This window comes from Platalea leucorodia, assembly GCF_965183815.1.
Source record: "Platalea leucorodia genome assembly, chromosome: 9".
NCBI lineage: Eukaryota > Metazoa > Chordata > Aves > Pelecaniformes > Threskiornithidae > Platalea > Platalea leucorodia.
Genome location: NC_138831.1, coordinates 32,126,986 through 32,154,892, shown reverse-complemented (window position 1 = coordinate 32,154,892; position 27,907 = coordinate 32,126,986). Strand labels below are relative to the sequence as shown.

The following is a 27,907-nucleotide window of genomic DNA, read 5'->3' as shown; positions in this document are numbered from 1 at the left end:
GTAAGTATGCGTCTGCCATCTTTAAAGGAGAAAACACAATAACAATTTATTTATTTAAAATCACGAATGTGGTGCTGGTGCTACTGAATGTAAAATGGATCTAAGTGTAAAGTTCAGATTGGAATTTCCCCAGTAGTGTTTAGCAGCATTCAGATCTGAAGTTATTTTAGGTATAAGCCTGTGCTCAGTCACTTTCTGTCTGTATACTGAAGTACAAGCATTTCAGACCTTCACTTTAGATGTCAAATTCAAGAGGAATTCTGTATGCATCTGGGGCTAGGCTGGCTAAACCCTGTTCTACCTGAAGTCAATGATGTTTCACGTTGTCTTCAGTGGAAACAGAGTTAGGTTTATGCTTCTGACTTTCAAAAATGCATAATGACACTCAAGAGTATCTAGCTTATGAGATTTGAAAATATAATTTTTATTACTTTCTAATAATTAAACTACTAAGTTCAGAGAACTAAATCAGCAGAACCATCTACTGTATAATTGCAGTTGTAATATATACTGTAAAATCAATCAAGATTCCATGATTAAATGGCAAGTCTGCTTAAAACCAGCAGCAACTGCATTATCTCCACATCATTCATACACACATTATAAATAAGAGCAGGATAATAAGGCAAGATGCTTCTCTAATTCCAATGACAGACAGAGGCTGACCTCTATAACAGATTTGTGAGGCTGGAACCTCACAACTGGAAAGTGAGCTGTTCCTGTAGCAGAAGTGTTTTTTCAGCACTGAGTTCCTGGGTTTGAAGCCTGTTAACAGTCCATGTGGCTCTCATTGCATTTACGCTTGTCTTTTCCTCTAATCTTTCTGTTATAAAGCCACTGGTGAATGTACTAGCATCATCTGCTGTGATTTTAAAAACTGTATCCACTGAACAACCTAGTTCAAATTCTGATCTCAAATACACATTGCCCTTTATCTTGTTTATATTCATGATGCTAAAACCAGTACCTTGATTTAGCAGGGAAGAGTGCTTGTAGCTTGATGAATGTCTTCAGATTTGAATACCTGTGGGAAAATCTGTGCTAAACAAACCATAAAATTGGAGTTTAGGATTAGCTGTAAAATCAATTAAAAGACCCAGACTCAGTAAGCAGCAAACATGAAAAGAATGTGGTGAGGAATTTAGCTCAGGAGTATTCACTGATCGCATTTCCCTGGAAAACAAGAGAACAAGGGCTACAGAAAACTTCTGGCTGGTACACACTCGAGGCTTATCATTAGCCAAGAGCAAGAGATGTGTTCCACCAATGCAAAATAAATCAGTGCTATGAATGAAAAAGGGCTTTTGTGACAGAGCAGGGCATCAAAGTTTGGAGATGTCTTCTTCCTCCTTGTACGTGCCTGGTTTGTAGATGACTCCTCTGTTGTCTTTGCCTCCCTTTTGGCAGCTAAAATAAAACAAATGTCTTAAATAATTGTAATTCCAATGAAGGAAAAGCACCATTGGTTACTTAAAATGGTCCATTATGCATGCATGAGATTATTTTTCTCTATACCAGTGCAAATGTCACAGTAGCTTATTGTTAGAAATATTTCAGGAGAACACATTCTGTGTGGCAGTCAATGCTGATCACAAAGGGATCGGGCTGTAAGAAAGTTTGTAATCTTAGTCTTTTTTTCCAGAATTTGGCTTTGGTGGCAAACAGTCTGGCTAAATGATCTCTTGTCAGTACAGATTTCTTCTCCTTAAATGATGTGACCTTTGGGAGAGGTTTTTTCTAAAACTCCATTCCCCTCTTGTTTCACTTACTGTTCTAGGAAAAAATGAAAGGATTTGAAAAAGCAATTAGGAGCAGCAATGCTAGCAAAAAGAACAAGAAAAAGAACAAATGGCAGTTGAGAAACAGAAAAACTGGGTAAGTCTGTTATCGACCCAGCCTGCTTGTCCTGCTTAGTCTGGAAAGGGAGTCTCATTTCCTAACTGCTTGTGGGAGCAGTCAGTACCTAGTCTGGAAGGTGGTTTTGTGTTCTCCCCGGTACTCACATACAATTCCCTATTTCCTGTCCTTGTATCTTTTAAGGGTTTTACATGAGCACTGTTCCAGTAATTATTATTTTGTGGAAAAACAACCTTTTCACAAAAACAAAGCTTTTCACAAAAAAATACCATTCCTGCAATGGCAGAATGGTGGCCACTGTGGCACAAAGGTCACAGCAAGTAGAGACTGTTTAGCCATATAAATATATTTTGCTGGCAATAAAATAGAATTACTTTGGAGTACGTGATAGAGGAGAAATAATGTCTACAGTGATAAAAACATATCAAAGCTTGTAGAAAGAGATTGTTATCTTACAAAAGATCAAACATTACCACTATAGAAAATGTGCAAGGTTTCGGACACATGAGCACTTCTTTGTGTCAGAAGAAAAATTTGGTTTGACTTCTCTTCCTGTGGTGTGACAGCCGGACATCTTACCTTTTCCTCTTCAGTAGGCAGAAGGCTACTGCAAGAATTATGAGAACTCCCAGAATGCAGGCTATCACAACAGAAACAACAAAACCTAGGAAAAGAGGAAAAGCATGCAAAACAGTTAATTTAATTTACTTGAGAGAAGGTTAGTCACTAATCTGTCATAACATTTGCATTCTGCATCTGCAGCTTTCCTACAGCCTGTTCGTACCACTTTGCAATTATGGAATGTATAACTGCATAGATGTATCCTGGAAGGTCCTAATCCCGCAACTGGATCCACAGTTCACAATGCTGTGAATTTAGACACCCCCTGAAGTCACAAAGCCAACATGCAGGCACAGGCACTGCAGATCAGAAACTCTTTGGATTTCAATCCTATAATGTATAAGAGACCATAAGCAAAACTAAAGAACTAAACCCAGGCAACTAGGGATGTTAAATTTGATGCCTTCTGTTTTTTCAAGGCAGATCAACATTGTTGAATGTGGACAGCTGAAGAGTGATATGCTTTGCTGTTGAGAACGTTGCTGAAAGGCATCTAAGAAGGTAAGAATGAATTCAGGATATTGGTATGAAGAACTGAGTGATCTCAGGTTTGCATTGAGATGTTAAGCATTATCATTATAATGTCGTCTTTGATGATGACCTTCATATATATTTTTGGCAATGAAAGTATTTTTATTTATTTTGGCCTTCCCAAAGATCCTGAAGGTGAGCACTCTTTTCTTAACTGCATTTTCATAATTCATTTACACATTAGTTTTTATATTTTATCAAATGGCTCTTTCTCTCTAAGCAACATCAGAACCCTTTCAGAGTGAAGTTGACAGGTTTCATGTATTCCATCTAAATATTTTCTCTTATTAAATCAGCTGTTGAGAGAACGGAAATGTAAAACCTGGAGTTTAACCTTATCCCATTTAACCCATTAGATGCTTTATTAATTTTAAATCCAACTGAATAGAAGCAGCTTGCAATTCATGGAGTTGAAGAAAAACTGTATTTTAAAATAGGGGAGTTTTGTTATAGTAAAGATGCATCAAATGGACAACAAAATATAGCATTAAATAGGTAATGGTAGAAAAAGAGCTTGTTGTTTGAAGAGGAAGGGTAGGGGGCATTTGTTTGATGAGAAGACCTTCTTGCAAAATTTAGTTAGATAGTGTTTCAGCATGGTGCTATAAGCAAAGCTAGGCACCAGTTCCCATTTAACTTGTGGGCAGTGGAAGGTTTGAACATAGTAATAAATTTCAGCTGCATGTAGGTGAAGCTGATTTTATTGGAATAGATTGCTGACAGGCAAAATACATTGTAAACATGTTTGAGTTTTGCTGAATAATCCGTTAAGATGAGAGACATTTTGAAACGTAGCACTTGTTAACAGTGAGCAGGAATTTAGATTTTAATTATTGGCATCAAAATGTCGATGACCAAACACTTCAGTCATTTGCATTTTTGATACCAAACACAGCTCAATGGCCCCATCTTGTGGCCTCTGTGCTCAGGTGAAAATGGCAGCCCTCACTCTTGGCACTGAAAAGGCAGAAAAGTTGCTCTGGAAACCTGCTTTAGTAGGGGTCTAGGGTGTGCACAACAGCAGGACTTCTTTCACACAGTTCTGTGGTTGCCTGGCCCAAGACATGATTCTGTGTATGGCCTCTTCTTCCCTTCTTAATAAGTGTGCTCTCTTCCTACCAGTGGTACAGCTGACTGCATCAGGCTGGACGCTTGCAGCCAGCAACCAGGTGCACTTTAATTGTGCTTTGACAGGAATTTTTTTTTCCCTCTTTTTTCCTTCCCCCCCCCCCCCCCCCCCCCCCCTTGAGGTGAGGGGCTGCACCTGTGAGGGAGCCTTTGTGGCTGCAGTAGGTGGAATGTGAGATTACAGGGGTGATGAATACCTTTTTTGAAATGGGTAGAACATTTTTCTATGGTTCACTGATAGAGTCAACGACCTTTTGTAATTAAATGTACTTAGACTGAATGGGGTTTCTATTAAAGTAGCACTGAGCAATGCCTTTTGTAGCCATAGAGACCAGTTCTTGGGTGAGAACACCAGGATGGGCAATAACCCATACAATTCAACTCTGGTAAGTCATGCCAACTTTAAAGATACATTGAAAATGCTTTTATAGCTGGTGTCACTTCTGCATGGGAGCCAAGTAATGTGGCTTAGCAGAGGGAGAGCCAAATGTTATTCTTGGGTTTGGCACTGGTTCACAGCAACAATTTTGAGAAAGTCACATCTGGGTCAAATTTTCCCCCATAGATGGAAATAATACTGCTTACACTATTTCTGTGAAATGTTTAGAGATTCCTGGATGAAAAGCGTAGTATCTGATTTTCAGTTACTGGGATCATGGATTGTAACTCTCTACCTTTTACTTTGCAGTATTGAGTGTGATTTACAGAGAGAAAGTAGTCAGGTGCTGAAAGGTCAGCTTAAGAAACAGACAGAAAACTGCATTTCTCATTTCTGACTGACCAGTCTGACTCAGAAAATCACTGGCTCATAGATGCAGTTAGCAGTCAGCAACACATCCTTGCCAAGTCCACCAGGTATTGAGTCTTGACGAATTGAGAGGGTAGAAAAAGTAAAAGTTGGATCTCTAGGATTCCATGGTGAACCAGTCTTAAACATAAGGTAGCTGCTCGCTCCAGAACTACTGTTACTTCAGTAAGTGTTTCTGCAGTGGCATTGCTATAGTAGATTGATTGTGCATGGATTTAAGAAAGACCCTGCAGAGGAAGCCTTACAGTCTCAGAAACTTGGCAGCCGTATTGCAAATCCTGATTCTGCTGTTTAAAATTGTTGTACATAATCAGACTTGAGCAGAGATTTGAAGGGAATTGCTAAAATAGCCATTCTGGACCCAACTAGTTCTCTAGGTGGCAGCCAGTGTTTGAGATTGGAGGTTTGGGAAGAAAGTTTTAACCCTGCTCCTGGTCATATAAGAATGCCATGGGGGAGAGGGATATTTCTAGTTGGCCAGTCCTCAAAAGCAGAAAAAGGACTGGCATACTCTAGTTCTTCCCCTTTTTCACTATTTAGCCATCTTTTACTTAACTCAAAATATTGTTTGTGCAACTAATGCCAGTTTGTATATTAATCATGGGGCTATTAAGGATTGTTGATGATTTGGTAAACTTGTAATTTTCTTATATATTTTGGTTAGACTAGCAACAAGACAACTACTAGTCTTAATTCTCGTTTTAAAATGAGATTAGATTTGAGGCATTGTTCTATAACCATTACACTCCGCAAGTGGTGGCATAGGGACTTGATAAGAGGCATGAAGATAGATAGATAGAATAGAATATTATGACTATGGCTTTGTATAGTATACGAGAAATCAAGGAACAGAACCAGCAAAATACCAAGCGCGACTTCTGTATGCCCTGTATGTGATTTGTATGTAGTCACAGAAATAACTTGTCTAATGCAGTCATGTTACAGACAAGAAACAAGGCTTCCACTTGTTACCGACATAATACAAACAAATCGGTTTTCTTAGCTGATAAATTGATAGGGAGGTTGTTCCGTTACTTATTCTTGACTCTGAAGCAGTAAGATTAAGGTTATTGCTTACTGCAGAGAACTACACGTGAGCAGAGATCACAGAGACTCTTCATCGTGCATAGCAGAAAGGTATTAATGATCTTTCAGAAAGGGAAAAATCTTATTTTTTGTTAACGTGAGCTGATGCAGACTGACGCAAAATTTTGGTAGCCAATGGTACTCAGTATTTTGTTTTAGTCAAACCTTGAAACTGGGCTCCAAACTATAAACAAATTAAAATGAGAAAAGAAACAATTGATCAGAGTAACTTCTCTCAGCAGTAATTCAAGAGCAGAAATGGTAGCTTTAAATAGAAGATAGAAAGAACTAAACTAAACTAGTTTAAACTTAAATATTTAGCTGTCTGCTGCTAGTAATAGGAAAGGTTATAAGATACCTTTGGCAGCAAATAAGCAAGGAGGCAAACGGAGAAATGACAATGAAAGCAGAAAAATGCTTCATCTGCTTGACTGGAAAGAACTAGTGTTTTGCACTGTAGCCTCAACAGGCTTGGGGACCTTTTTTTGAGGTATCTGGAATGAATGCATTCCTAGCTTCCAGAATGAGGATGGGAGATGAAAACTACTCAGCTATTTTTGGGGAAAGTTACTTTTCTAGGCCTTTATTTACAAACTGGAAGCTGTGTAAAGACAGGTAGGTCCTTGAGAACCTGAGCACCTTTCAAGATACTCAGTAAAAAGTACAAAGTCATATGATGCCTTTACTCATGGGGTGTAACATCTTCAGTTCCTTAATCATATGTTAAACAAAAGGATACATTATGCTGTTTCTGTGCACCTCAAAATTGGGAAGTATCCCATCTCTTCTTAAATCACTGCCCCTGCTTCTGTGCTGCAAGTTAAAATAGTTGTTTTTCTAGTCAGTACCTTTCTGCTGAGTGTACAGAAATGAGAACCTGAAGTAGTTCGGATCCCTGAACTGCACTGAAAACTGCGTATTGCCTTTAGCACTGTAGCCTGCCCTTCTTTATACACCTGGTCCATAAGGCTTCTCCTGAGGATCCACTATGTTAACTGCAGATAGAATGGTTAATAAAATAGCAGTCAGGAGATGCAGCCGTTAAGGAGGTGTAGCCTTTGTCGCTGGAGCTCTGGAGATGATTATGAAATGTAGAAATTTAATGCAGAGCTGGAGAATGGGAAGTCATGGCTTGTGGTTCAAGCCATATAGTCAGTCAGCTCAGAACTGTTAAGTATTTTTTTACTGCAGTAAAAATACAGAGAAATGAAGATCTAAATCATTAGAATTCAATGAGAGAAATGTGCTTAAGTAGCAAGGACAGTAGCATCTACACACTTATTTAAATAATTACTAAGTTATGTGCAATAATTTCAGAGAAGGCACTCCAACAAACTTTGTGGTAGAATTATGTTCCTCTTATGGGAAGCTTTAGAAAGATTTTAAAATGTTTCCATGAGAACTAAAATGGTCCCCAGCCACAGAATAACTTCTGAAATTGTCTCTGGGTTTTATCTCAAAGATGGAGATTTGCTTCAAATAAGGGGCAAATGCTGCTGATGCTCCACACTGCTCTGGTTGGGAATTTTGATGGAGCTAATCTGACAAAGACACCAGCCAACTTTTGGTGACAAATCTAAATCATCTCTGATATCAGAGAAATGTTTTGTCTGGGATTTGTTTTGGCTGATCTCTAATGTTCACTTTTCTCCTTTATAGCTTTGTATTAGAAAAGATATATTATGAAAGGGGCTGTCTGCAGAGGGGAATGGCAAGAAAGCTACTGCAGTATGCCTGCAGGGAGAACTGTTCCCTGCAGTGGCTATTGTGTGAAATTTCCAAATATAGACAACTGCTGTGTTTTCCATTCTTTTATCTAAACAGTGAAGAAATTAGCAGGCAAAGTTGAAATCATGTGCTAACACATTTTATTAATTTGAAAGTTTACTGCTTGGCCAATCTTTTTTGTGAAGTCTGCTTTTTCTTTTAAAAATCTTTTACTCTCAATTTCAAATAGTATAGTGGCTTGCCTAGATTCATCTGCCTTCAATGTATGTGCCAGCTTCACAACTGCTTAAGAGTATTTGTTTGCAAGACAACCCAGAAATTGGAACAATACATTTTGCACAAACAATATACTCAAATGCCTTATTGTGGGGCACAGCTAAGCTTCTCACCACAGATGCAGGTTTTTTGTGCAACCCCTCCCCCCCTCCCCATGCATTGTTATTGTGTAACACTGCATAAATAAACTTTTAAATCAGTTCTTCCTTGTAAGATGGCAATTTTTTTTTCATTTGTAACACTAGATCATGCAATCCAGTGTTACAAAGTATTTCTGTTTGTCAAGTTTGAATTCCTCAAGGACCTCTTCTGATTCTATGCGATTTCCTAAAAACAGTCTCCCTGAAAAGCAAAGTTGTGATTCCCTTTAAATGTGTGGTCTGCTAAAAACAACCCTGATATTGCTGAGAACCAGCAAATGTCACTGGTGAGACAAGGCCAGCTCAAGCACTTAATGCTGACTGAAACAGCTCAGCTGTAGAGAACTGTTTCGTGTTTGGAGTGACAGCAAATATTTCTGCTAAGCATGACAAGGGCAAACATGTCATCCTTCTTTTATCTCCTTGCCTTTGATCAGAAGGGTTGCGGGGCTTGCCTGATACCCATTGTGGAAAAAAACCTTCTTACGTGCTCTTTGACTACCTTATCTCCTACAGTTGCTCATGCAACAATGCCGTAAGAGAAGAAAAGGGAACAAAGTGAACTGTGGGAAAATGAGATTGCTATATTTTTGTAGTGGTACAGTGCAACAGGACTGCCACTTCAGTATTTTGAGTTTACACAAATCACTGTGCGCTCTTTTTTTGCATAGAAGCATTCATACAACTTACCTTCACGGAAGGAGATAAAAACCAGTCTTTCGTGAAATTCCTGAACATTTCGGAAGTTATCGACCATTTCCAGGGGTTCTGGGTCATCACTCTCTGTGCAGTACATGGCTGTTTCCAGTGCCAGTAACTATAAAGGGAAGCACCCCGTTCAGCTCCCAGAATACAGAAAAAGTAATGCCAGTGTATGATCACTGAGAGTGTGTGTTTGAAATCAAAGGGGTAGTCAAAGGGAAGAGGATACATTAAGTAATACTGAAGTCTTGTGTGGCCTGTGAGCCCAAATACAGAATAATGTGTAAACAGTGTGACATTTCCAAACCCATACCTGTATTTTGTTTACATTGTGATAAAATTAATCCTGTTTAGTAATTACCCACCAGGAAAATAGGATGGGAAGAAACATGGTGGCCCTTTGCAGCATGTTCTCCCTGGCACAGTCTAACTCCTAAGCAGTACTAAAAGCTACTTTGTGAAAGAACTCTCTACTTTGGTAAAGACATGATCTGGCAGAGCGGACAAAGCTAAGAATGGACTTTAATAACAAGGACCATGCAGTAATTTGATCAGAGATTTTGATAAAAACATTTTTCCTCTGTTTATAATTAGGTGAATCAGAAGATAGTGACTGGGAGTTTATAGTCTATGTAAGTGGCCACCTAAGAACAAAAAAAGTTAATTAGGTGAGCACAAAAAACATAAGTTGGAGAAAAGCTAGGGGATTCAATATTGACAAATAACACATCACATGCTTTTTAGAAACTTAACATCTACCCAGTCTATCTTACCTAAGTCAGTCAGGATCCAAGTAGCACTAAAATACTTAGTGAATAGGGTTCAGACATGAAGCTTGAACAAAAATGATCTGGAAGTGACTCATGGGAAGACTCAAAGCAGGGAGTAAGTACATAGTGAAAACAGAAATTAATCTCACTTCATTGTGATTTTTCAAGCTGATACTATACCAATTGCTATGCAGTTGTCTGTCCTTTATTTATTCTGGTCAACTGGAAACATGCTAACTACAAACAGAATAGGATATTGATTTATGTCAGTTCTGTGCTGTTCTTCCCACTTAAAGGATTTTAGCAATGGTCATCTTTCAGTTTTACAGGAATGTAAGAGAAATCCAGGAAATGAGAATATACATTTACTGTTCTTTAGCAGACACCAATCAGGAAAACACATGCTGTATTTAAACTTGCCTGCTCTTGTGAAATTTTAACAGGGTGTCGGAAAACTGTCCAGAGAACGCTAGGGTAGCAAGGAGGAGTTGTCAGGGATCCTTCATAGCGATAATACTCATCCAGACTGTCAGGAAGCAGTTCTCGAATATTGAAGCCAGGAACTTGGACCATCTGATCTAAAACATGGGATTCGTGTTAAATGTTGCGTCATTACTACACAGGTAGTGCACCTGTGAAGTGAATTTGCTTTTCAGTAAGTAGGATGCTTTCAGTCATATCACTAGGAAGAGAGAAATAAATTTTAACAGAGATCATCCCAGTTTAATAAGGAATACAGCTTTTTAGGTTTCCTATGTACAAATCTTGTCTTAGATACCAAATCAGAATTCTGTAAGATAAACCGTGGCCATATTAACCGAAACCACCATGTGCAAGAAATAAGGCCCAGTCAGAAACACGTGGTGCATGCTAGCCATACACTCTTCACAGAAGTGCACTGCATTTGTAAGTCTTACACAGTTTGTGACAGGTTTGCCTGGGATTTGTGTACTGTTTCTTCAGGCGGTTCAATCCCTCTCAGGGTGACATCCGATACTCTTAGCCATTCGCAATCCAGTGCAGGCTTATGGCCACTCACCCTTGTATTTCACATTCCGGAAGTGCCTGAAGATCTTTTCATAGGATGGGTTGAAGGGTCCAATCTGTAATGAGCAGACTATTAACAGCTGTGCAAATCACTGCAGTCTGAATATGAGTCTTTGCTTCTGCACACAGCAGACAGCAGTATTTGATGGCCTCTGTCATAAGGCAAGTGTCTCCACTGTCCAGATATTCATATACTAGAATGGCATAAGTAGTCTTTTTACTCAAAACATTAACACTATCCTCAGAACCCCAATAATGCTCTTACTCGCTCCAGAGCTGTTAGAGCTGCTTTGTCATAATGTTATCTCAACAACTGCAGTGTAGACATCTTACGTGCACTTGAAAAACCCTATTGCCCTTGCCTGTTCAGCATGCTGTGCAAATGAAGAGAAACCATTTCCTCTGAGAACATTGCAAGCATAAGTTGTCAACTGGCAGGCTTCTCAGATCATTTACTGGTTTCTAGTCAAAGCCACGTTTTTCCACCCACAAACATTCTTTAGTCTGCTGCTCCTCACAGTCCAGGAAGATAAAGAATGACACTATTGGGTACCGCAGGGCTGCTGGCAAGGGCTATAACTCAACTATCAAACAAGACCATGTTTTCCAACTGCTACGAGCAGCTTTTCAGTCTAATAATCAATGCCTTTTTTATGAATTCTTTAGAGTTGGCGCTTAGCAACTCCTCTGACAACCAGACATAGTAAACTGGTGTCCTTAGATCAACTGTAATAGCCACCAGCTGTCCGAAAGTTTTTCAAAGACCTAATCTCCATTGTTCCCTTATTTGATTTTTAAACACCATTGCTCAGAAATAACCAGAATCCCAGTATTATTCCGTAGCATAATATACAATAGTCTGACACTTTTCACAGCTGCAACTTCCAAATGGACTGAAATTTAACACAAAATTATTGTCAAAGTCTTAGAGCTGCTAGGAAGTGAGCTTGGATAATATTAATGAGAATTGGAGCTTTGCTAACTAGAATATTTTCACTTTTTTGACGGAAATGTGAAAACCTGGGTGTTTTCACGTTTCTTGATGCTGCAGAAAATCCTCACATTTAAAAATAATCTTTCTAGTTATCTCATAGAGGAGTTTTAATCCTCAAGAAAAAGGAGAATTATATATGTGCAAGCTTCTAAAAATTTTTCATTCAGATCATTATTGTCTTTAATGGCTTGTAAGTGGGGCTTTAAAGGGGAAAATTGGAAAGCTGTCCTTCTGTCATCTTAAGAAAGGTGCTGAATTTACTTGTTTACTGTAATCTGTGATTCAAAGAATCTGGGAGGTTTGTGACCTGAAGACTAAAGACTATGGTCAAATCCTAATTACATATAGTGGCCAAAGCCAGGGTTGTGTCTGCCTATGCCTCTCTGCTGTGTTAAAACTGATTCATGCTACAATAGGCAGTTTTTAGTAAGTGAGCTTGAAATTCACTGTTGTCTCTTGTTTGATAAACTCTACCAATCTTTAGTTTGTAAATGGATGCAAAAGTGGATTTAACATAGCTGACATTAATTTACTGAAAAACATGAGGAAATATGCAGAATTCCTCTTTTCTTAAAATTTATTCCTGTTTATGTATGTGATGCTGGAATCTGGCCCTTTTTTGTGAAAGAGAAAAGGAAGAACCTTTATTCAGCCACAGCATCATTAAATAATCTAGGTAATTTTATATGTTAAAGGTCTCTGATGACTTAATGATTGAAAGCATATTCTAAAAAAAAAAAAAAAAAAAAAAGTCCTGCATCATACCTCAAGAAGAATAGCCAAAACCGCCAGTCCATCCGCTTTGTCCATTGCTGCTGTTATATCTGGATATTTCTCAGAGTTATAATGTACGATATGCAGCTACAAAGAAGGAGATACTATGTTATGGTAACGTCTGGGGCACACTCACATTTCTGGTTCACAGATAAAAAGGACCAGTGCAGCCACCTCAGGCTAAGACAGTACAATGGTATCCTTCAGTGATTTCTGGGTGTAGTGGTAAGATCTTGTTAGAGAAAAGCAAAAGGTCCTGGAACTCCCACTCCCAGCCCCGCTGTTAGCTGAGTTACTCCCCCCACCCCTACATAATGCAGGGGAAAAGAGGATCAGTCACTTCAGCTTCAAGGCATCTTGACTGTAGTACTGGTAAATTTTTCTGAAGAAGTAACACCTTAGCAGTCTTGGGGCTCTCTGACGTTTAGAATGCAAAACCCGGTGTTAAATGTAACTAGAGAAGAAACGGATTCCTAAAGTGGTGTTATGCAAGCAAATTATTCTGACTGATTTCTCTTTTAATCATTTTGGGGTAAATATCCGATTGGTACTGCTTTTCAAAATCTATTCCCAAATCCATAATTTAGGATTAGAAAAGATAAAAAATAGTTCTTCACTGGACAGAAGAAGGTGAGTAAAGGTAGACAGAGGAGCAATGTTGTGCAGCTAAAAGATATACCTGGTTTACAGAGAAGAACCAAGGTGTCAAATATCTAGCAGTTTGCTTGAAATTACTCAAGTGACCCAGTGCCAGCCCTGAGTTTAGAACCTAAATTCTAGGTCCCTGGCTTGTGGTGTATTCATGAAAGTACATCGGAGTCCATCCTTTTTGCGGTGTGCAATGCATTTTTTAGTGTATCATAAATATTTGAATTAGAACCCTGCAGCCTTTTCCAGTCATATACCCAAGATAAAGATCCCACTTTGAAACAAAGGGATCTGTCCAGCCTTCTTTGTTTCTTTCCTTGATCTGAGCTTGTCTTACCTCTGCTGCAAAATGCTTCCCACTGACTGTGTGCTCCGAGCCTTCTGACTTGTTTCTGTTTCCCCAGTGTAGGTGAAGTTGAGATGCAGTGTATTCAAACGGGAGGTTTCTGATGTACATGGTAGGCAACAGATACATTTTCACTGTAAGCAGACCAAAACCAGATGGGAGGAAATGATACCACAGCTTTCAAGCACAGAGCAAATAAAAATACTGTATGTGAGTATATTCCGTATGGAGCATGAACAAAGCAGATTTCTAACTCGAATCCATCTCAGTCTGTGGTACAAGATAAACACTTTAGTTGTCTTTAACCCTTTCTAGGCAATTCAGGAGAATTTAGAATATACCCTTTTTCTGTTTTCTTAAACTAAAGGAATTGAATGTGAGAATCGTTGCTAATGGGAATCTTTCTTGTCCCTGAAGAATGCAAAATTATCTCAGTTTTATTGAAGAGACAGTTATTGATGTGTCGAAGAAAAACTTAGGCTTGTGTGCCTTCTTTCAGTTCCCTTATAATGGTTGAAAATGGCGTAATAAATTAATATTTCTCATGTTATTTTTAATCTCTTGTTGTATTGAACTCCTCTGCCTCTTAATCTTCTTTTAGGAGTATATGGGAAAACCAAATAAACTTCCCCCTTTCCCCACTCCCCCCAAAACCCAGACCATTGATGTCACAGGCTTAAGAACTAGCATTCCCTCTCTTGACATGCTGGAGGGAGACCTTTGTATGCATTACCCTCCCTTCTGCTCACTAATGCTCTCCAGTGTGGAAGACAGGCTGCGTTATTTTTTTTGTGTAGAAATTACAGTAGTAATTCTCAACTCAGCAGAAATTGAGTTGTTCACTTGAGAAGTTTGGTGCTTCATAAAGCAACAGTTTATGTAAAGAACAGATCGATTTCTTTGCAATTTATCTTTATTATTTTCCAGTGTGAATACAGTTTGTTTCTGGAGTGTCCCAGACATGTTTTGCAGGGGAAACAAGGCTCAAAACCTTAATGAAGGAACAGCTGCAAACCTATGTGTTTTTATGCTAGTGCTGAAAAGCTTTTTTTGAGCTCTACTGTTTTCAGTCTAGCTGAAGTAGGTAATTGTATCTGGATTAGCTGGCCAGTGAAGCACATCATTAATTATATGTAGGAACGACTGATACCACAATACTAAGCATCCTACTGATTTCTTCTCTAGCCATAAGAGAAGATAGCAGCAGATGGTGTAATGATCGCTCTAACAGAGGCTAATTTTTCATTACTCAGAGCAATTAAGGTTTGTATCTGAGTGAGGTTTCTAGAGCATGTCTCATGTCCCCTGCTTTCTAGGAGGGCACTGACCTTAGAGGTGAATTCCCTTTTTTACTGAGGGGGGGATATATTTTTGTCTTGGCTTTCATTAGGAAGTAGTTGAACTTCTTGGTTTAGGGTTAAGATCTGACAATGTTAGTGACGTAGGCTCTACGAGGAATTTGCTTTTGCCCATGTGACTATTATGTGAGGGACAGGCTCTCAGTGTTGTTCTTTGGTCTCCACCTCCTCTCTGGCACTGTTAAAGTCCACAATGACAATGTTTCCTTCTCTGCCAATTGCCTGTCATTTACATCAGCCTAATACATTCAACTGTGACAGTACAATCTTTCACTCAGGACCAAGAAAGGCTCTTAGGCTCTTAGGAAAAGAAGATTCACAAGGAAAGGGTGTTCCAGCCATTCCTAGTCTAAAGCAACCTGGTTTTGGACAAATTCATCAAGAGGGAAACCAGGAACCATGTCCTAAGAGGCTGGCCCTTACTGAAGAATGGGTTTATAATGTTCTACAGAGCAGGTTTATGCCACTGAACGAGTGAGAAAAAAAGATGTTTGCAGGTCAGGCATCTTTCAACCAAGCATGCCAGAGAAGAGCAGAGGCAGAGGCCATTTTATAACGCGGGTTCTTTTGATCCTTATGCAATAGCAGAGGATGCAAAGAAGGAGGGCCTTATAACTGTTCTTATTTCTATGTCTTCAAATGTTTCAGGAAGGAACAAAAAACGGTGGGACTAGCTTACTGGTATTGTATATTGTGTCGATATAGTAGACCTTTATGAGACTGCATCTTCTCTGCTTTTACCTACTGTACTGACACTTTGATTTAGTACTACAGTGGAGGGCATGTTTGTATGCTATTTCTAATTATTTTTCTGTCTTTTTATCTATCTGTCTTATCTTACACTAAAGAGGTTTCTGTCTCAAGTCAAAGAAACAGAATGGTGCTCCTAGCTTTTTTTTTTTCCTTCCCCCTCGCCACATAATTTAGCTGAGCTGCTTTGATTAGACTGGAATGTCAGAGACCCATTGCACCCATATTTTATCAGTTTATCTCTTTTTAACGTAATCACAAAGTCTGATCCTGTTTTGGAGCACTTCAACCAAAGTAATAAGAAAAGCTCAGGAATTAATTCTGATGTGCCTAGAGTTTATTTAAAAACCACAGTCAATTCAGCTTACTGTGAATCCATTTGTACTTAGTACATTCCCAAGTTTCCCTAGCCTGTTCTCTAGATGTGGGTGTGCTGATGTGAAGGCTTCATCATCACAGCTTAATTTCATCTGATAATCAAAGTAGTTCACCCATGAAATAAAAAATCACAAGCTCCAGCAACTCTTTCCTTCACAATCCCTTGCTGTCATTGAGCTTCCTTACCTGAGTGACCGTTATTGGTCAATGTAAACTGGTCAGTGGAGGGCACATTATAGCCTATGAATTCTAAAGGCAAGAGATTAGAATCATACTGGAGAATATCTTTGTGGAAATCTATTGGCGATTGGAATACTCCTCCACAAAATGGGTATTTCTTTGGCCAGGCCTTCTCTCCGTCAGGACCTGTGTAAATTAACAGAGACACACATTTGTCAAGCCTTAACTATGCAATTAATATAAAAACTCCCCTGTTTCAGCCTTCACCCAAAATTTGGAAAAGGAGCCTTTTCTGAATTTTTAAGACTTTTTTTTTTTTAACTTCATCTTTCCAGTGTGCCATTAGATAGCAAAAGGCCAAATGCCAACAAAAATCTGACAGACACTTTACTGCCCCTCAATTTTTTGCTAATCTCAACTGCTGTTGATATTACACTCCTGAGGAACTGCAGGCCTGGTAGCTCACCAGGTGAGGCCTGCAGGCAGCAGCACCACAGCCAGCCACAGTGCCTCTGACCCTCTTGTGATGGTATTGTCTCTCTTCAGAGCCCACAAGTGTGACAAGTAGGGTTTGGATCTGTGACAGTATTTGGATCATTTACTGACATGAATTACTATTCCCTATGGAAGTAACAGGCATATGCACAGTAATGCAGCTATTCCAGCCTTCTGAAGAGACCTGCTGAAAGAAGTGACTTCATGTTGGCAGAGGAAAGTTTCCATACTTTTCAGTACACAGAAAGCCAGACCCTTATAAACTTTTTCTTATTGTACAAACTATCTGGCTCTATCTAGCAATATTGCATAACCCACAGTGAAAAGCTAACTTGCAAAAATGGAAGGCGTTACAATAATTTGACCTGCAATAACTTGCTCAAACTCTGGTGAAACTTTTCTTCATCCCAGTCTTTTGCCCTAGGTAGGATCTACAAAGAATAGATAATATCAAGAGATTTTAAATTGTGCCTTTGATTTAATTACACATTAATAGCTAGCAGCTGTTCACAAGCTGTAAGCTGAGACCATTCGGATTTAAATACCAAAAGAGGTACTTGCAACTTGTGTTTCTCCTTGACTCTGAAGATTCATCGTGATTCTTTCTAAGGCAGGAAGGCCTTTTGGGATCACCCAGCCTGATCTGTATAACACAGACCATTGGATCTCCCTGGATTAATTTCTACTTCAATGAGGGCTATCTTTCAGAAGGGAAAAAACACCTACTCTTCCCTTAAGCATTGCAGGTAAAAGATACTTCATTAGTGCCAATGGATAATTACTCTTTTTGGCAGCTTGCTTTTCACTGTCAGTTTTTCTAGCTTTGACTTTGTTTAGATAGTAATTGCTTTTAATCATTTGCTTAGAAATTGAAGAGGCTTCTGTTAGCATACTTTTGTTCCTCATTGAAGTACTTATAACATAGAGGACATAGTTTCTCACTTCTCTTAAACTAAATAGATTGAGTTCCTTGAGTCTTTGGTTAGAAGGCTTCTTTTCCAAACCTATAATATTCTTTGTGGCTTCTTTGAAGTCTCTCCAGTATGTTAACATCTTCCATGAATCATGAATGCCAGAATCTAATGTTAGATTGGGTCATCTGTGGCAAAGCAAGTTCAGATCTTTTCTGGAGGAAAATTAACAGTCAGGAGAATATTATTAGAGGCTCACTTTTTAATATGAAAGACAGTTTCCAAGGATATGGATAGTGGAGGTAAATGTGACTTAAACATAGTGCATGTGACAGAATTGGCGAGTTCAATTCTGGTGCTCAAAGACAGACTTACTTCCTTGTTAAAGCTCTTTAAGATTATTCAAGACATAGGTTAGCACATGATGTTGTTTGCAGTGTGGATACTCAGACTCAATCAGTGCTTTTCAGTATAAATAGGCCTTGATGTTGCTGTAACTTACATCGTTGACTCCAGTTCGCTGCCAATCACATTAATTTCTCTCCTCTTAGATCTTCATGGTACTATCTCAAAGTTTTTGAAATTCTTTTTAAAAGCTAATAAATGTTATGCTGATATTATAGAAAACTGCATACTATCCTCTACATATTTTTTGGCAAATAACAGATCCATCCAGAAGAGCATAAATTCCATACTATGGGATATACACACTCAAGAATATTTCCCAGGAAAATATATATCAGGATATACCAGAAAATGTACTATGTTTCAGTACTATGTTGGGATTAATTGAATGCCCTTAAGAGCTGGCAACAGTATGGAAACTTCCACACCAACATCAGCGGTTCAGAAGGGAAACTTTTGTCTTTTCTGTAAAATGCTGTAGTTATTGCAGTCTTTCTGTACCTTGATCTTTACTAGCCGTTATCCTTTCCTTGGCATAAATCTGCAACTCCACTCACAGGTGTCTAAGCTACAGCAGTTTTTCCTTGTTTCTCACTCCTACTCAATTAAAAAAACCCAACCAAACCAAACAGAAAACCTTTTTTGGTACAAAACCAGTTTTTCAGAAATTCTGCCACGTAGTCTTCCTAATTTCAGTGCCTCAAAACTCCTGTCTCAAATTGCTGAGCTCACTGCAGCTTGGGTTTGCATATGTGAAATTGAGATTTCCATGGTAGATAAACCACACAGCTGGAAGGCATTTCTCAGCTAGCTCTGTTGAAAATGAATGATTGATTGTGAACCAGATTTTCCTTTTTTTGTGCCAGCACATTCAGATAAATTCAGTGGAAATCACATTGTGTTTACAAAGGCTATGTCTGATCACTACTGAATAAAGAATAGCATGTGCATGTATTAAGATTGGCCTGTACTACAAGTCCCCAAAGGTATTAACATAAGAAGTATTGCAAAAATATCTTAGGAGTTAATTTCCTCCTTTTGTGACAACATTTGTGACAAAGGGAAAGACCCAGGCATCTCAGATGATGTTTGCTGCTATGAGAATCCTGTCAGGACTGTATCAGCAGAGCAACAATTGTGCCATGGGCCTGTCCTCCCCACCCAACACTACTATTCAGCTATTGGAGTGGGCAAATTAAGGTACGGAACTGTTGGTATGGGGGGAAGTAGGACCCCTCCTGCTACCACCGCTCCCAGTGCAGCCATGAACACTCCCTGCTGTATGGAGTGCAAACTCAGTGTCTTCGTTTCAGCTGGGATAGAGTTAATTTTCTTCCTAGTAGCTGGTATAGTGCTGTGTTTTGGATTTAGTATGAGAATAATGTTGATAACACACTGGTGTTTTAGTTGTTGCTAAGTAGTGCTTACATTAGTCAAGGACTTTTTCAGCTTCCCATCCTCTGCCAGGTGCACAAGAAGCTGGGAAGGGGCACAACCAGGACCCAGCCTGGCCAAAGGGCTATTCCATACCATATGACGTCATGCTCAGTATATAAACTGGGGGGAGTTGGCCGGGGGGCGGCAACTGCTGCTCGGGGACAGGCTGGGCATCGGTTGGCGGGTTGGTGAGCAGTTGCCTCACTTGTTTTTTCCTGGGTTTTGTTCCTCTCTCTCCACCTTTTCACTATTATTATTATTGTTATTATTTTTATTATATTTTATTTCAATTATTAAACTGTTCTTATCTCAACCCACAAGTTTTCTTACTTTTGCCCTTCCAGTTCTCTCCCCCATCCTACTGCAGGGAGGAGGGTGAGAGAGCGACTTTGTGGTGCTGGGGTTAAACCACAACATTCAGGTTGCTCAAATCCAGCTGGCGGGCTGCCTTCTTTTACATGAGTTTTCAGGACCATGTTCTCCTACCACGCTGTAAATAACCCTGAGCCTGGCTGTGCCCTCATGGCTATTTTATAAAAGATGTCTGTAAATAAAGTAGTAATAATTCTTTGGACAGTCTTGCTGCCCAGCTGCACAGTGAGCTGAGCACTCAGCTCCATGGCTGCATGCCTCCATTGTATCATCTCCTTTGACAGTTTTTAGCTTTTCATGCCTAAGCCTTCAGCCAGCCCTGCAGCCCTAGCACTGTTGGGTGATGCAGGACAGATGTTCCTTCAGGAATAACAGTAGTGTCTGCTCCCAGGATGTGTACATTGGCTGACTTAATAAAAGAAGAAAACAAGCCTATAAGACACCAGTGTTACCAACAGACTTTTGCTCTGATGACCAATTAATATTCATGTTGCTCAAGCTTCTCACAGGGTATCCAAGTTCTCTTGATCTGAAGTAAACTGATGTAGTAAAATGCATTGGGTCAGTAACACAGGGAATGTCTGTGGTATTTTTGCAGCCAGGCCCTGTTTTGAGCCAGCTGGAAGCTGTATAGCTGCCGTTAGCCCAGGGCTGAGTTAGTAGTGAAGGCTGAGTCTAGGCTCCCTGCCACAGTAACATGACCACATGGTTTCCATTTTGCTCAGAGCACAGGCAGAGCTCAGTCATACAATTCTGTGTACACATATCCAATATGTGTATATCTTCCATATACGTGTCCAGAGGGAAGCTTGTGAGATAGAGGAATTGCCAAGGGCTGTAACTGTCCCTGCTATTCCATTCACCAACAGTAAAACTAAAGAGTTTGCAAGTTCAATTAGCCTTATGTCTGTTAACAACAGTTCTTGTGTCTACGTTGTAGCATGAAGTTGTCTCCTCACATGCTAAAGCATGTTAATAATTCCGTTGGCACTATTACTTTAAACGTGGCTGTAAAGCTAGTTTTCTCCATTGTAGCTGCTTGTCCACTCTCAAGGAGTGATTCTGGTTCTTTGATTTCATTCCAGCCCTCTTACATTACAGAAGCAGATAGCCAGAATCCAAAGAATTGAGGCCCAGCTCTCCCATTCTACCAATTCTCTTCTGGGACAGAGGACTTCAGGTCTCCACCTTCCAGCCACACACCAACATTGCCAAAAGCTGCATGCACGCGCTGTGCTGAGCTATGGGGCATCGGGACCATTCTTTCAGTTCTTTAACTGAAAACACTTCTCTCATGATACACTTCATCTACTTTGTCCATTTTACAGAAGGTGAAGCAGCCCATCAGAGGACACAAAGCAAGCCTGTGTCAGAGGGGGCTGAGGGCTCATGCCCCAGCTCACTGGCCTGTGCTGTTTCTTCCAGGCACTTTTTCTTGGGCTATGTACAAGAGCAGTGAAATCAGGAAGAACAAATAGCATCGCTGCAGTTTGCCTAAGGAAGAGGGAAATAGAGGAGAGGTTTAGCCTTTCTATTTATTGTATCATCTAATGCAGCTTCCATTATAGCCAAGCCAAATGCTCATTTGTTTGGAAAGCTTGCGCTGAAAAGATAAGGCCTGATCACATGCAGTGTCATCTTGCTTTGCCACCATACCCTGAACTGCTAGTGCTATATCAACATTCAGTTTTATCTGTTGTTGTACTGAACAAATAGGACGTTGACAATCAGCACCCGGATTTCTCCTTCACCCTTAATCTTGTACCTTGACCCTCATCTTTACATCAGTCTGCACTGTGATTATAATGGCTTGACTTCCTTTCCCTTCCTGTTGGCTTAATTTTAGTGAGAGGCATTGCAAAGTGTTGCAGGGATAAAGGTAAATGGTGGAAGGTGTAGGTTGCCACAAGGAACCAGGATGAGTGGGAGAGTACGGAGAGGCTCTTTCCTGGCTGACTGCAGTGTCTCTAATTGCCATTTTATTCTGTGCAGACCAATGTTCTACCTCTGCTTTTTTCCAGGTATATGAAAAGAACTATTCTGTACAAGTTCAGTTGCCACTTTAATTTTTTGAAGTTGCTTTTTTATGTTTTTCTAGGTATATTTGAAAATCAGTAGTTGAAGGAAAAAAATAAGAATTTGTTTTGTGAACCTTCCCTCTATCCTCCAGTACCTATTAGAAATCAGGCTGCAGTATGGAAGCGTGTAACAGGAATTGATGAAGTTGGGCACTGAGAATAACATATTCTGAAATAAACACTGGTACCCAAATTCCCAGAAAAGGAGAAGTAACTAATTGAAACAAGTATTACCCTGGGAAGGAGGGCAAAACTTCTACTTTGATGGTAGTAAAAGAAGTCTTGCTTTCCTTACTACCCAACAGGATTACATTCATCTGATGGCTGCTGTCAAGGTAGAAAACGCAGGCTTTTGTTATTCAAACTGTCTCAAGCTTTTTTTTCCTAATGAGAATGTGAAGTATATGTACGCATAGTGGCAGTTAGATTAATACCTATAGACATGCAGCTGACAGTTTTCCTTTTGCTCAGGTGAAGCAAGTCAGGTAAACCAGAGCACAGCCAAAGGGAGTAGTTATTAGCAGCAAGTTCAATCTCACAGGTTCTTTGTGTTGTCTTGGAGCAGCACCAAAGGCTTAAGAACAAGCATTTTTTACTGAGATTCTCAGTACTTCTCTGTGGGCGTGTGGCATATAAAACGCTACTCTGAATAAGGAAATAACTGGCCAGAGGATTCGATCAATTAAAAGAAAATCTCCAGATAATTATTCTTCCTGAGCAGCCATCAGATCCTTCTGGGTTAGTAGCTGACTTAAAGGACTAGTGTACAAAATAATGCTGCTTTCCTGAATATGATTTATTCTACTTTGTCAGTGCTGGGATTTTCAGGGAGCTGAGTCTCCAGTAACACGATACAGGTGACTTGCTGAACTCTGACTCTCCTTAAAAATGAAGACCCATGTAGGTAGGGAGAAGTATGCTCTTTGCAGAACTAGACTGAAATGTGCTGCTGGTCTGTGACTGGTGGGGAAACAGAGGGCTTTGGGAAACCTCTGCACTTGTAGGGACAATCTTAGTCTGCTGAAGTTCCTGTCATTCTGCAAGGTTATTTAGAACCCAATAACTGACTCTCAATCATACAGATGCAAAACCTGATGGATGAATAACAGATTTCAAGACAACGGGCCAGATCCAAACCTGGGTAAAGATAGTGAACCCAGTAGGTTCTCACCAGAACACATTTGGCATGCTGTCCTTAAAATACAGAACAAAACCACAACTTAGTATGTACAAATTAGTTAGTACTTACCAATATAAGACCATTTTGACCCTGTTTAAAGACAAAGGAAATATTACTGTGAATATTTGAAATTCATCTTACTCTGTAAAGAAACAAATTGCCACTTAAACCCATGTACTGAATTTTGCAATACTTTTATCTGTCTTTCTAGCCCCAGATGCTGAGCAAAACATAGATGCTTTCAAAGATTATGAACTCTTCTCACCCAAATTGTAACTATAATTACCCCTGTGATCCTGCCCATAGGGCTTGACTTTCTTGTGATCCCTTAAATACTGGAGCGAAACTTTTGTCAGTCTTTTTTTTTTTTTTTTTTTTGTGGAATAGCCACAGACTCTGTATGTAGGTACATCCCTGATTTTTTTCTGGTTAGGAAACTAAGGAATATAAATGGGGTGTAGCTATAATGAACGCCCTCACGCCTGATTGAGGAGGTTGAAAAATGTCAGTGGATTGCCAGTTGCTACACTGAGAAATGATGGACAGTCATTTCTTTACAGCAGCTCTGGGATTTGCCAACTGAAACAGACAGGAATAGATGGACTTTGAAAAAAACGGAGTATGATACACAAACCCACATAACTCAGAGAATGCTGGGGGGTTGAGTGAGTGTTGAAATGATCAATGTTCATCCATTGCTTAAGGAACTGAACTTGGGACAGTGTCTCTGCATGTCTTTGGAAATGTCTTGACTTATTGAATGCTGGTTTTAATTTTTTTTTTTTTTTATCCTGAAACCTACTTACAGTCATTCAGCTTGCTGTGTAATTATAGGTGCTTGTCCTGACAGACCTGAACAGTTTTGGTTATCAGGCTAATGCAGATCTTTACTCTCCGCAAATTTGATTTTATTTTTGCTTAGAAGACAGTCCTGAATTACAAGTCTTGCAAAGACTCAGCGTGCCTGGGTGTGCGTGTGTGCATGCAGGCAAATATTTATCCTTACGTGCACATGTCTGCTCAGTACATGATTCTTGGCTGCATTTCTTGTACTCTGAAGTGTGGTCATAGATACAGCCCTTCTCCAAAGAATGTCGTGTGAAATGTTTGGGATTTATTTGTAGGGATGTGCAAAACAGCTGCACTTAGCTCTTTTGTATTGATATGTGCTGGGAACACTAAGCTCTCTGCTTCTAGTTCGTTAGGACCAGTGTGCCTTTTATTTTCCACTGGAATTTTCAAAACGAGGTCTGTGTAATCATCCTGGCTGAAGTCCCCAGGTCCCTCACATAGAAGAATTCATGCACTGTCTTAGATTTCAAGATGAGAAACCTCATTCTCCTCTCCCCTTCTCTCTGCAGGGGATTCTCTTTTACTGAGTTTTTTGGGAGTGCTTGTGTCCTCTGGTCAGCACATTCTGTAGGTAAAACTTGCATGAAGATAGCAACTGACTGTCAACAGGTTTTAGAAATTGCCACATCCTCATCTGAGCAGGGTTTGAAGAAATATTGGCTTAACTACAATAGCTACTCTCTGCTCATGCTCTTACTGCCCATTAAAATGTGTACGAAGTGTCAAAATTAAGATTTTTATAATCTAGAACAACCTGAAAAGAGTCAGTTTCAAAGATTTCCAATATTTTGGGCGTTTATGCCACCTGAAACAAAAATAAATGAAAGCTTAAAGTCTTTTGCCAAGTGAAATTTTCCTTAGCCTGTGAGCATTTTGATCATCTGCAATTCACTACCATTATGACTTTACTCATGAGCACAATAATAGCAACTAGTGTAGGTAGGGCTGAGGCACACTTACGCTTATTTCATCTAACTTAGATGAGGAGGTGAATAGATGACCAGATGGCAGTATTCTTGATTTTGTCTGAATGAACATGTAGAGCTGCAAAAGTGATTTGCTGCCATCCTCAAACTGTGAGCAAGGGTGCTATTACCCTTATTCTGCTTGATAATGAAATGAGGATGAGGGAGGCTGTCACACAGTCTCCCAAAATTGGAGGAGAGTCAATAGAGTGTCTGATTCACATCTAGAAGGGAACTATCAACAGCTCCATACCTGTGAGCGTTCTCATGCCTCTTCGTTCATGTTGGGGTGAGTGCTGATGAATATCACAGTTACGTGCCTATGCATGGCAGAAGAGGTTCCTAGAGCCAATGTATCTGTTTCATTGATCAATATCAAGGGAACGAACATGTTTCCAGTGTCACTTGGGAGCTGGGAAAGTGGGAATGGTTTTAGTTGTGATAATCTACATTAGTTGTGTTTTTGACTTGGGAAGATGTCAGAGACAGGCAGATGCTGTAGCTCTTGCCATTTCTTGGTACTGGGTGTCTAATTCTAAGATAGGAATTCTCCAGCATTCCTTTCAGGACGTATCATAAGACATATCTTTTGGACACATCCTTTCAATTCTAAACCATCTGTGTTGTCAGAGAAAGCACCTGGAAAGCACCAAGCTTTATTCTGTTATTCTGGAAAGCACCAGGGTCTAGGAACCTCTGCCCTACAGGTGAGAGATTCTGCTAGAGAATATAGCCATTTTTCAGAGGATATATGCCAGAAATAAGAAGGTGACCTTAAAAGTTGGAATTCCACCCCTTATGTAGCTCATGAGAAAAACCTGGTAAAATGCTTGTCTTGGCAGAGCTCTGTATGAAGCTGACTGCTCTGGATTATGCTTGAGCCTTCAGGATTTTCGTCCCATGAGTATACACGCTGAGTAAGGCCTGTCACACAACCCTTTACGACGATTCTCCCTCATATCCTCTAATCACACTAGATGGATTATAATTAGCTTGAATTGATGAAAATTTATTATAATCAGCTTGAATAGATGAACATTAACTCCTAAAAATAGAGTAAGGAGTGCTGACCTCCTGAAACTAGTCCCGTTTAAATATAAGAGAATGAGGTCTAGTATATGGGGCTCTTTACAGGGATCGCATTCTTTTCCTCTGGTTTAAAAATAAACAGGACAGAGGGAAAGGTGTGATGCTTTCACTAACTCTGAGAAGGGCCAGTCTCTCCTTCATTCTGTGAGAAACAAAAAGATCCCAAAGCAAGGTATACTGAGCATGCAAGAAGTCTGTAATGTAAACTAAATCAGAGGACAAATTTCTTTTACCTGTATGTATCAGAATACCTATTCTGAGAAATTGAGATAAGGATACTAACTCCAAACATCTGCAGACTGCAACAATATACAACTTTGAGCATGCTATTGAAACAGTAATAATTAAAAGATGCCAGTTTTCTGCATACAATAGCTGCCCAAAGTTACAAGTGAAAAGAAAATAAAAAGCTGAAAGACTTTACCATTCAACGGCGCTTGCATTGAGAGTTGTATCTTTAGGAAGAAAATGAGCACAGTAGCGACTGTGGCTATACTGAAGCTCTTGGCTGACATCTCAAGGAAAGACTTAGAATATTCTGACGGTTCGCAGGTTTCTCTGCACTCTGAAGAAACTCCCTTGTAGATATGTGGCAAATAGCAGACTGCACACATACAGAGCTTCTGCTAAGGAGTTATTGCCCTTCTCTCCCCTTGTCTCTCTCCTTCCTTTTAGGACTGCTTTTTATAAAGCTCCTGAGACTCAACCCAAAACAAATGATGTAATCAGACCTGCCTCTAGGTCACAGCACCCTCAGAAAACTGATCATATCCTTCATTACCTCAGTTTTAGTGAGCTCCTCACAGGGCAGACTCCAGCACTTAGAGAATTGAAATGTGGAACTTCAGAAATTATTTAGCAGAGACACACAAATGCTTAAAAAAGCTGTCCTCTTATGGGCCATACCACAGCAGAGCTTCTCTAGCCTATTTCAGAGTGTCTCCCTCAACTCCCGTTTTTGGATCAGTGTGATTTAGCATAATGGGCTACTGTGAGGACTGGAGGGAGGGGAAGAGAAGTGAGGCTGTGTGTGGGACTGTTAATAACTCAGAGGGACCACGGACACTTGCCACAAAAACCATCCGACTTGTCAGGAAGGGATTTTTTTTTAAGCTGAAAGTTCTTGGAACTGGGAGAACACATGAAGCAGGGAAGAGTGAAAATTCATGAGAAACAGCCCCACAGTCTAATGTTACATTCAGGACATGTATGGAGAGGGGTAAAGAGGAGCACAGGGAATATGCTAATGTCCTTCTGAAGGTGATTGAGGAATAACCTCTTAAACTGAGTGCACCATGGATAGCTGAGGAGCGGAAGGTGATATTGGAGAGGCTATTCGTTTTAGCTGAGTACATTATTATTTATAATTGTTATTAACTGCTTACTACATCTCAGTAACAGCTTTGTAGCATGTATTAGTTTTGATTGGTCAAACTTTAGTTTCAGCATCTTTATTTATCAGCTCCTGTTTAATTGCTCAATGTTATTAGACTTGCTTATTTTTTCCTACCGTCATTTATGAGGCTGATAAAGGGAAAGGAAGGTTGACTGGAGCGTGGCTCACTTCTGTCTAGATCCCAGGGACCTGCTGTAGAGCATGATTCTGGCCTATTGCTGCTGTTCATCTGTAGCCCTATCCTCCCAAGCTAGGCAGAGGCAGGCTGCAGAGAGCAGCAGCAACTAATTAATGTCTTGCAGCCTTTTAGAAAGCAGCTGTTGTTGAGTACAGTTCCTCTCTCATACTTCTTAGTATTTTGTAAACCTAGATTGTAATTCTGCTTGTTCTGGTTCAGCCAGATGTAATTTAGAGGGAGAGGGCATGAGCTATAGTGAAAATGTTTTTAACATGGCTTTTTAAGTGCCATTGCCCAAAACAGAGGGATGTTGTCTACCATGTTTGTACAGAGGGGCATGCCGAGTCTGTTGAAGCATGTGGGCTGTCAGCGCACAGTTGTTGCTGCATGCAGGACCTTCCCTAACCTGGCGGAAGTTTGGAAATAT

At 39.8% G+C, this 27,907-nt stretch overlaps 1 protein-coding gene across 1 annotated transcript; it reads right to left on the bottom strand.

Moving 5' to 3' along the window:
• Positions 1-1,322: 1,322 nt before the first annotated feature.
• CA12 (carbonic anhydrase 12) lies at positions 1,323-26,421 on the bottom strand (the record flags this gene model as incomplete). Its single annotated transcript, XM_082321316.1, has 10 exons — positions 1,323-1,407; positions 2,437-2,521; positions 8,866-8,992; positions 10,068-10,225; positions 10,687-10,750; positions 12,454-12,549; positions 13,448-13,590; positions 16,129-16,308; positions 23,070-23,090; positions 26,331-26,421. The coding sequence occupies 10 exons, from the start codon at positions 26,419-26,421 to the stop codon at positions 1,323-1,325; spliced, it is 1,050 nt and encodes a 349-aa protein (XP_082177442.1).
• Between the last annotated feature and the right edge of the window lie 1,486 nt (positions 26,422-27,907).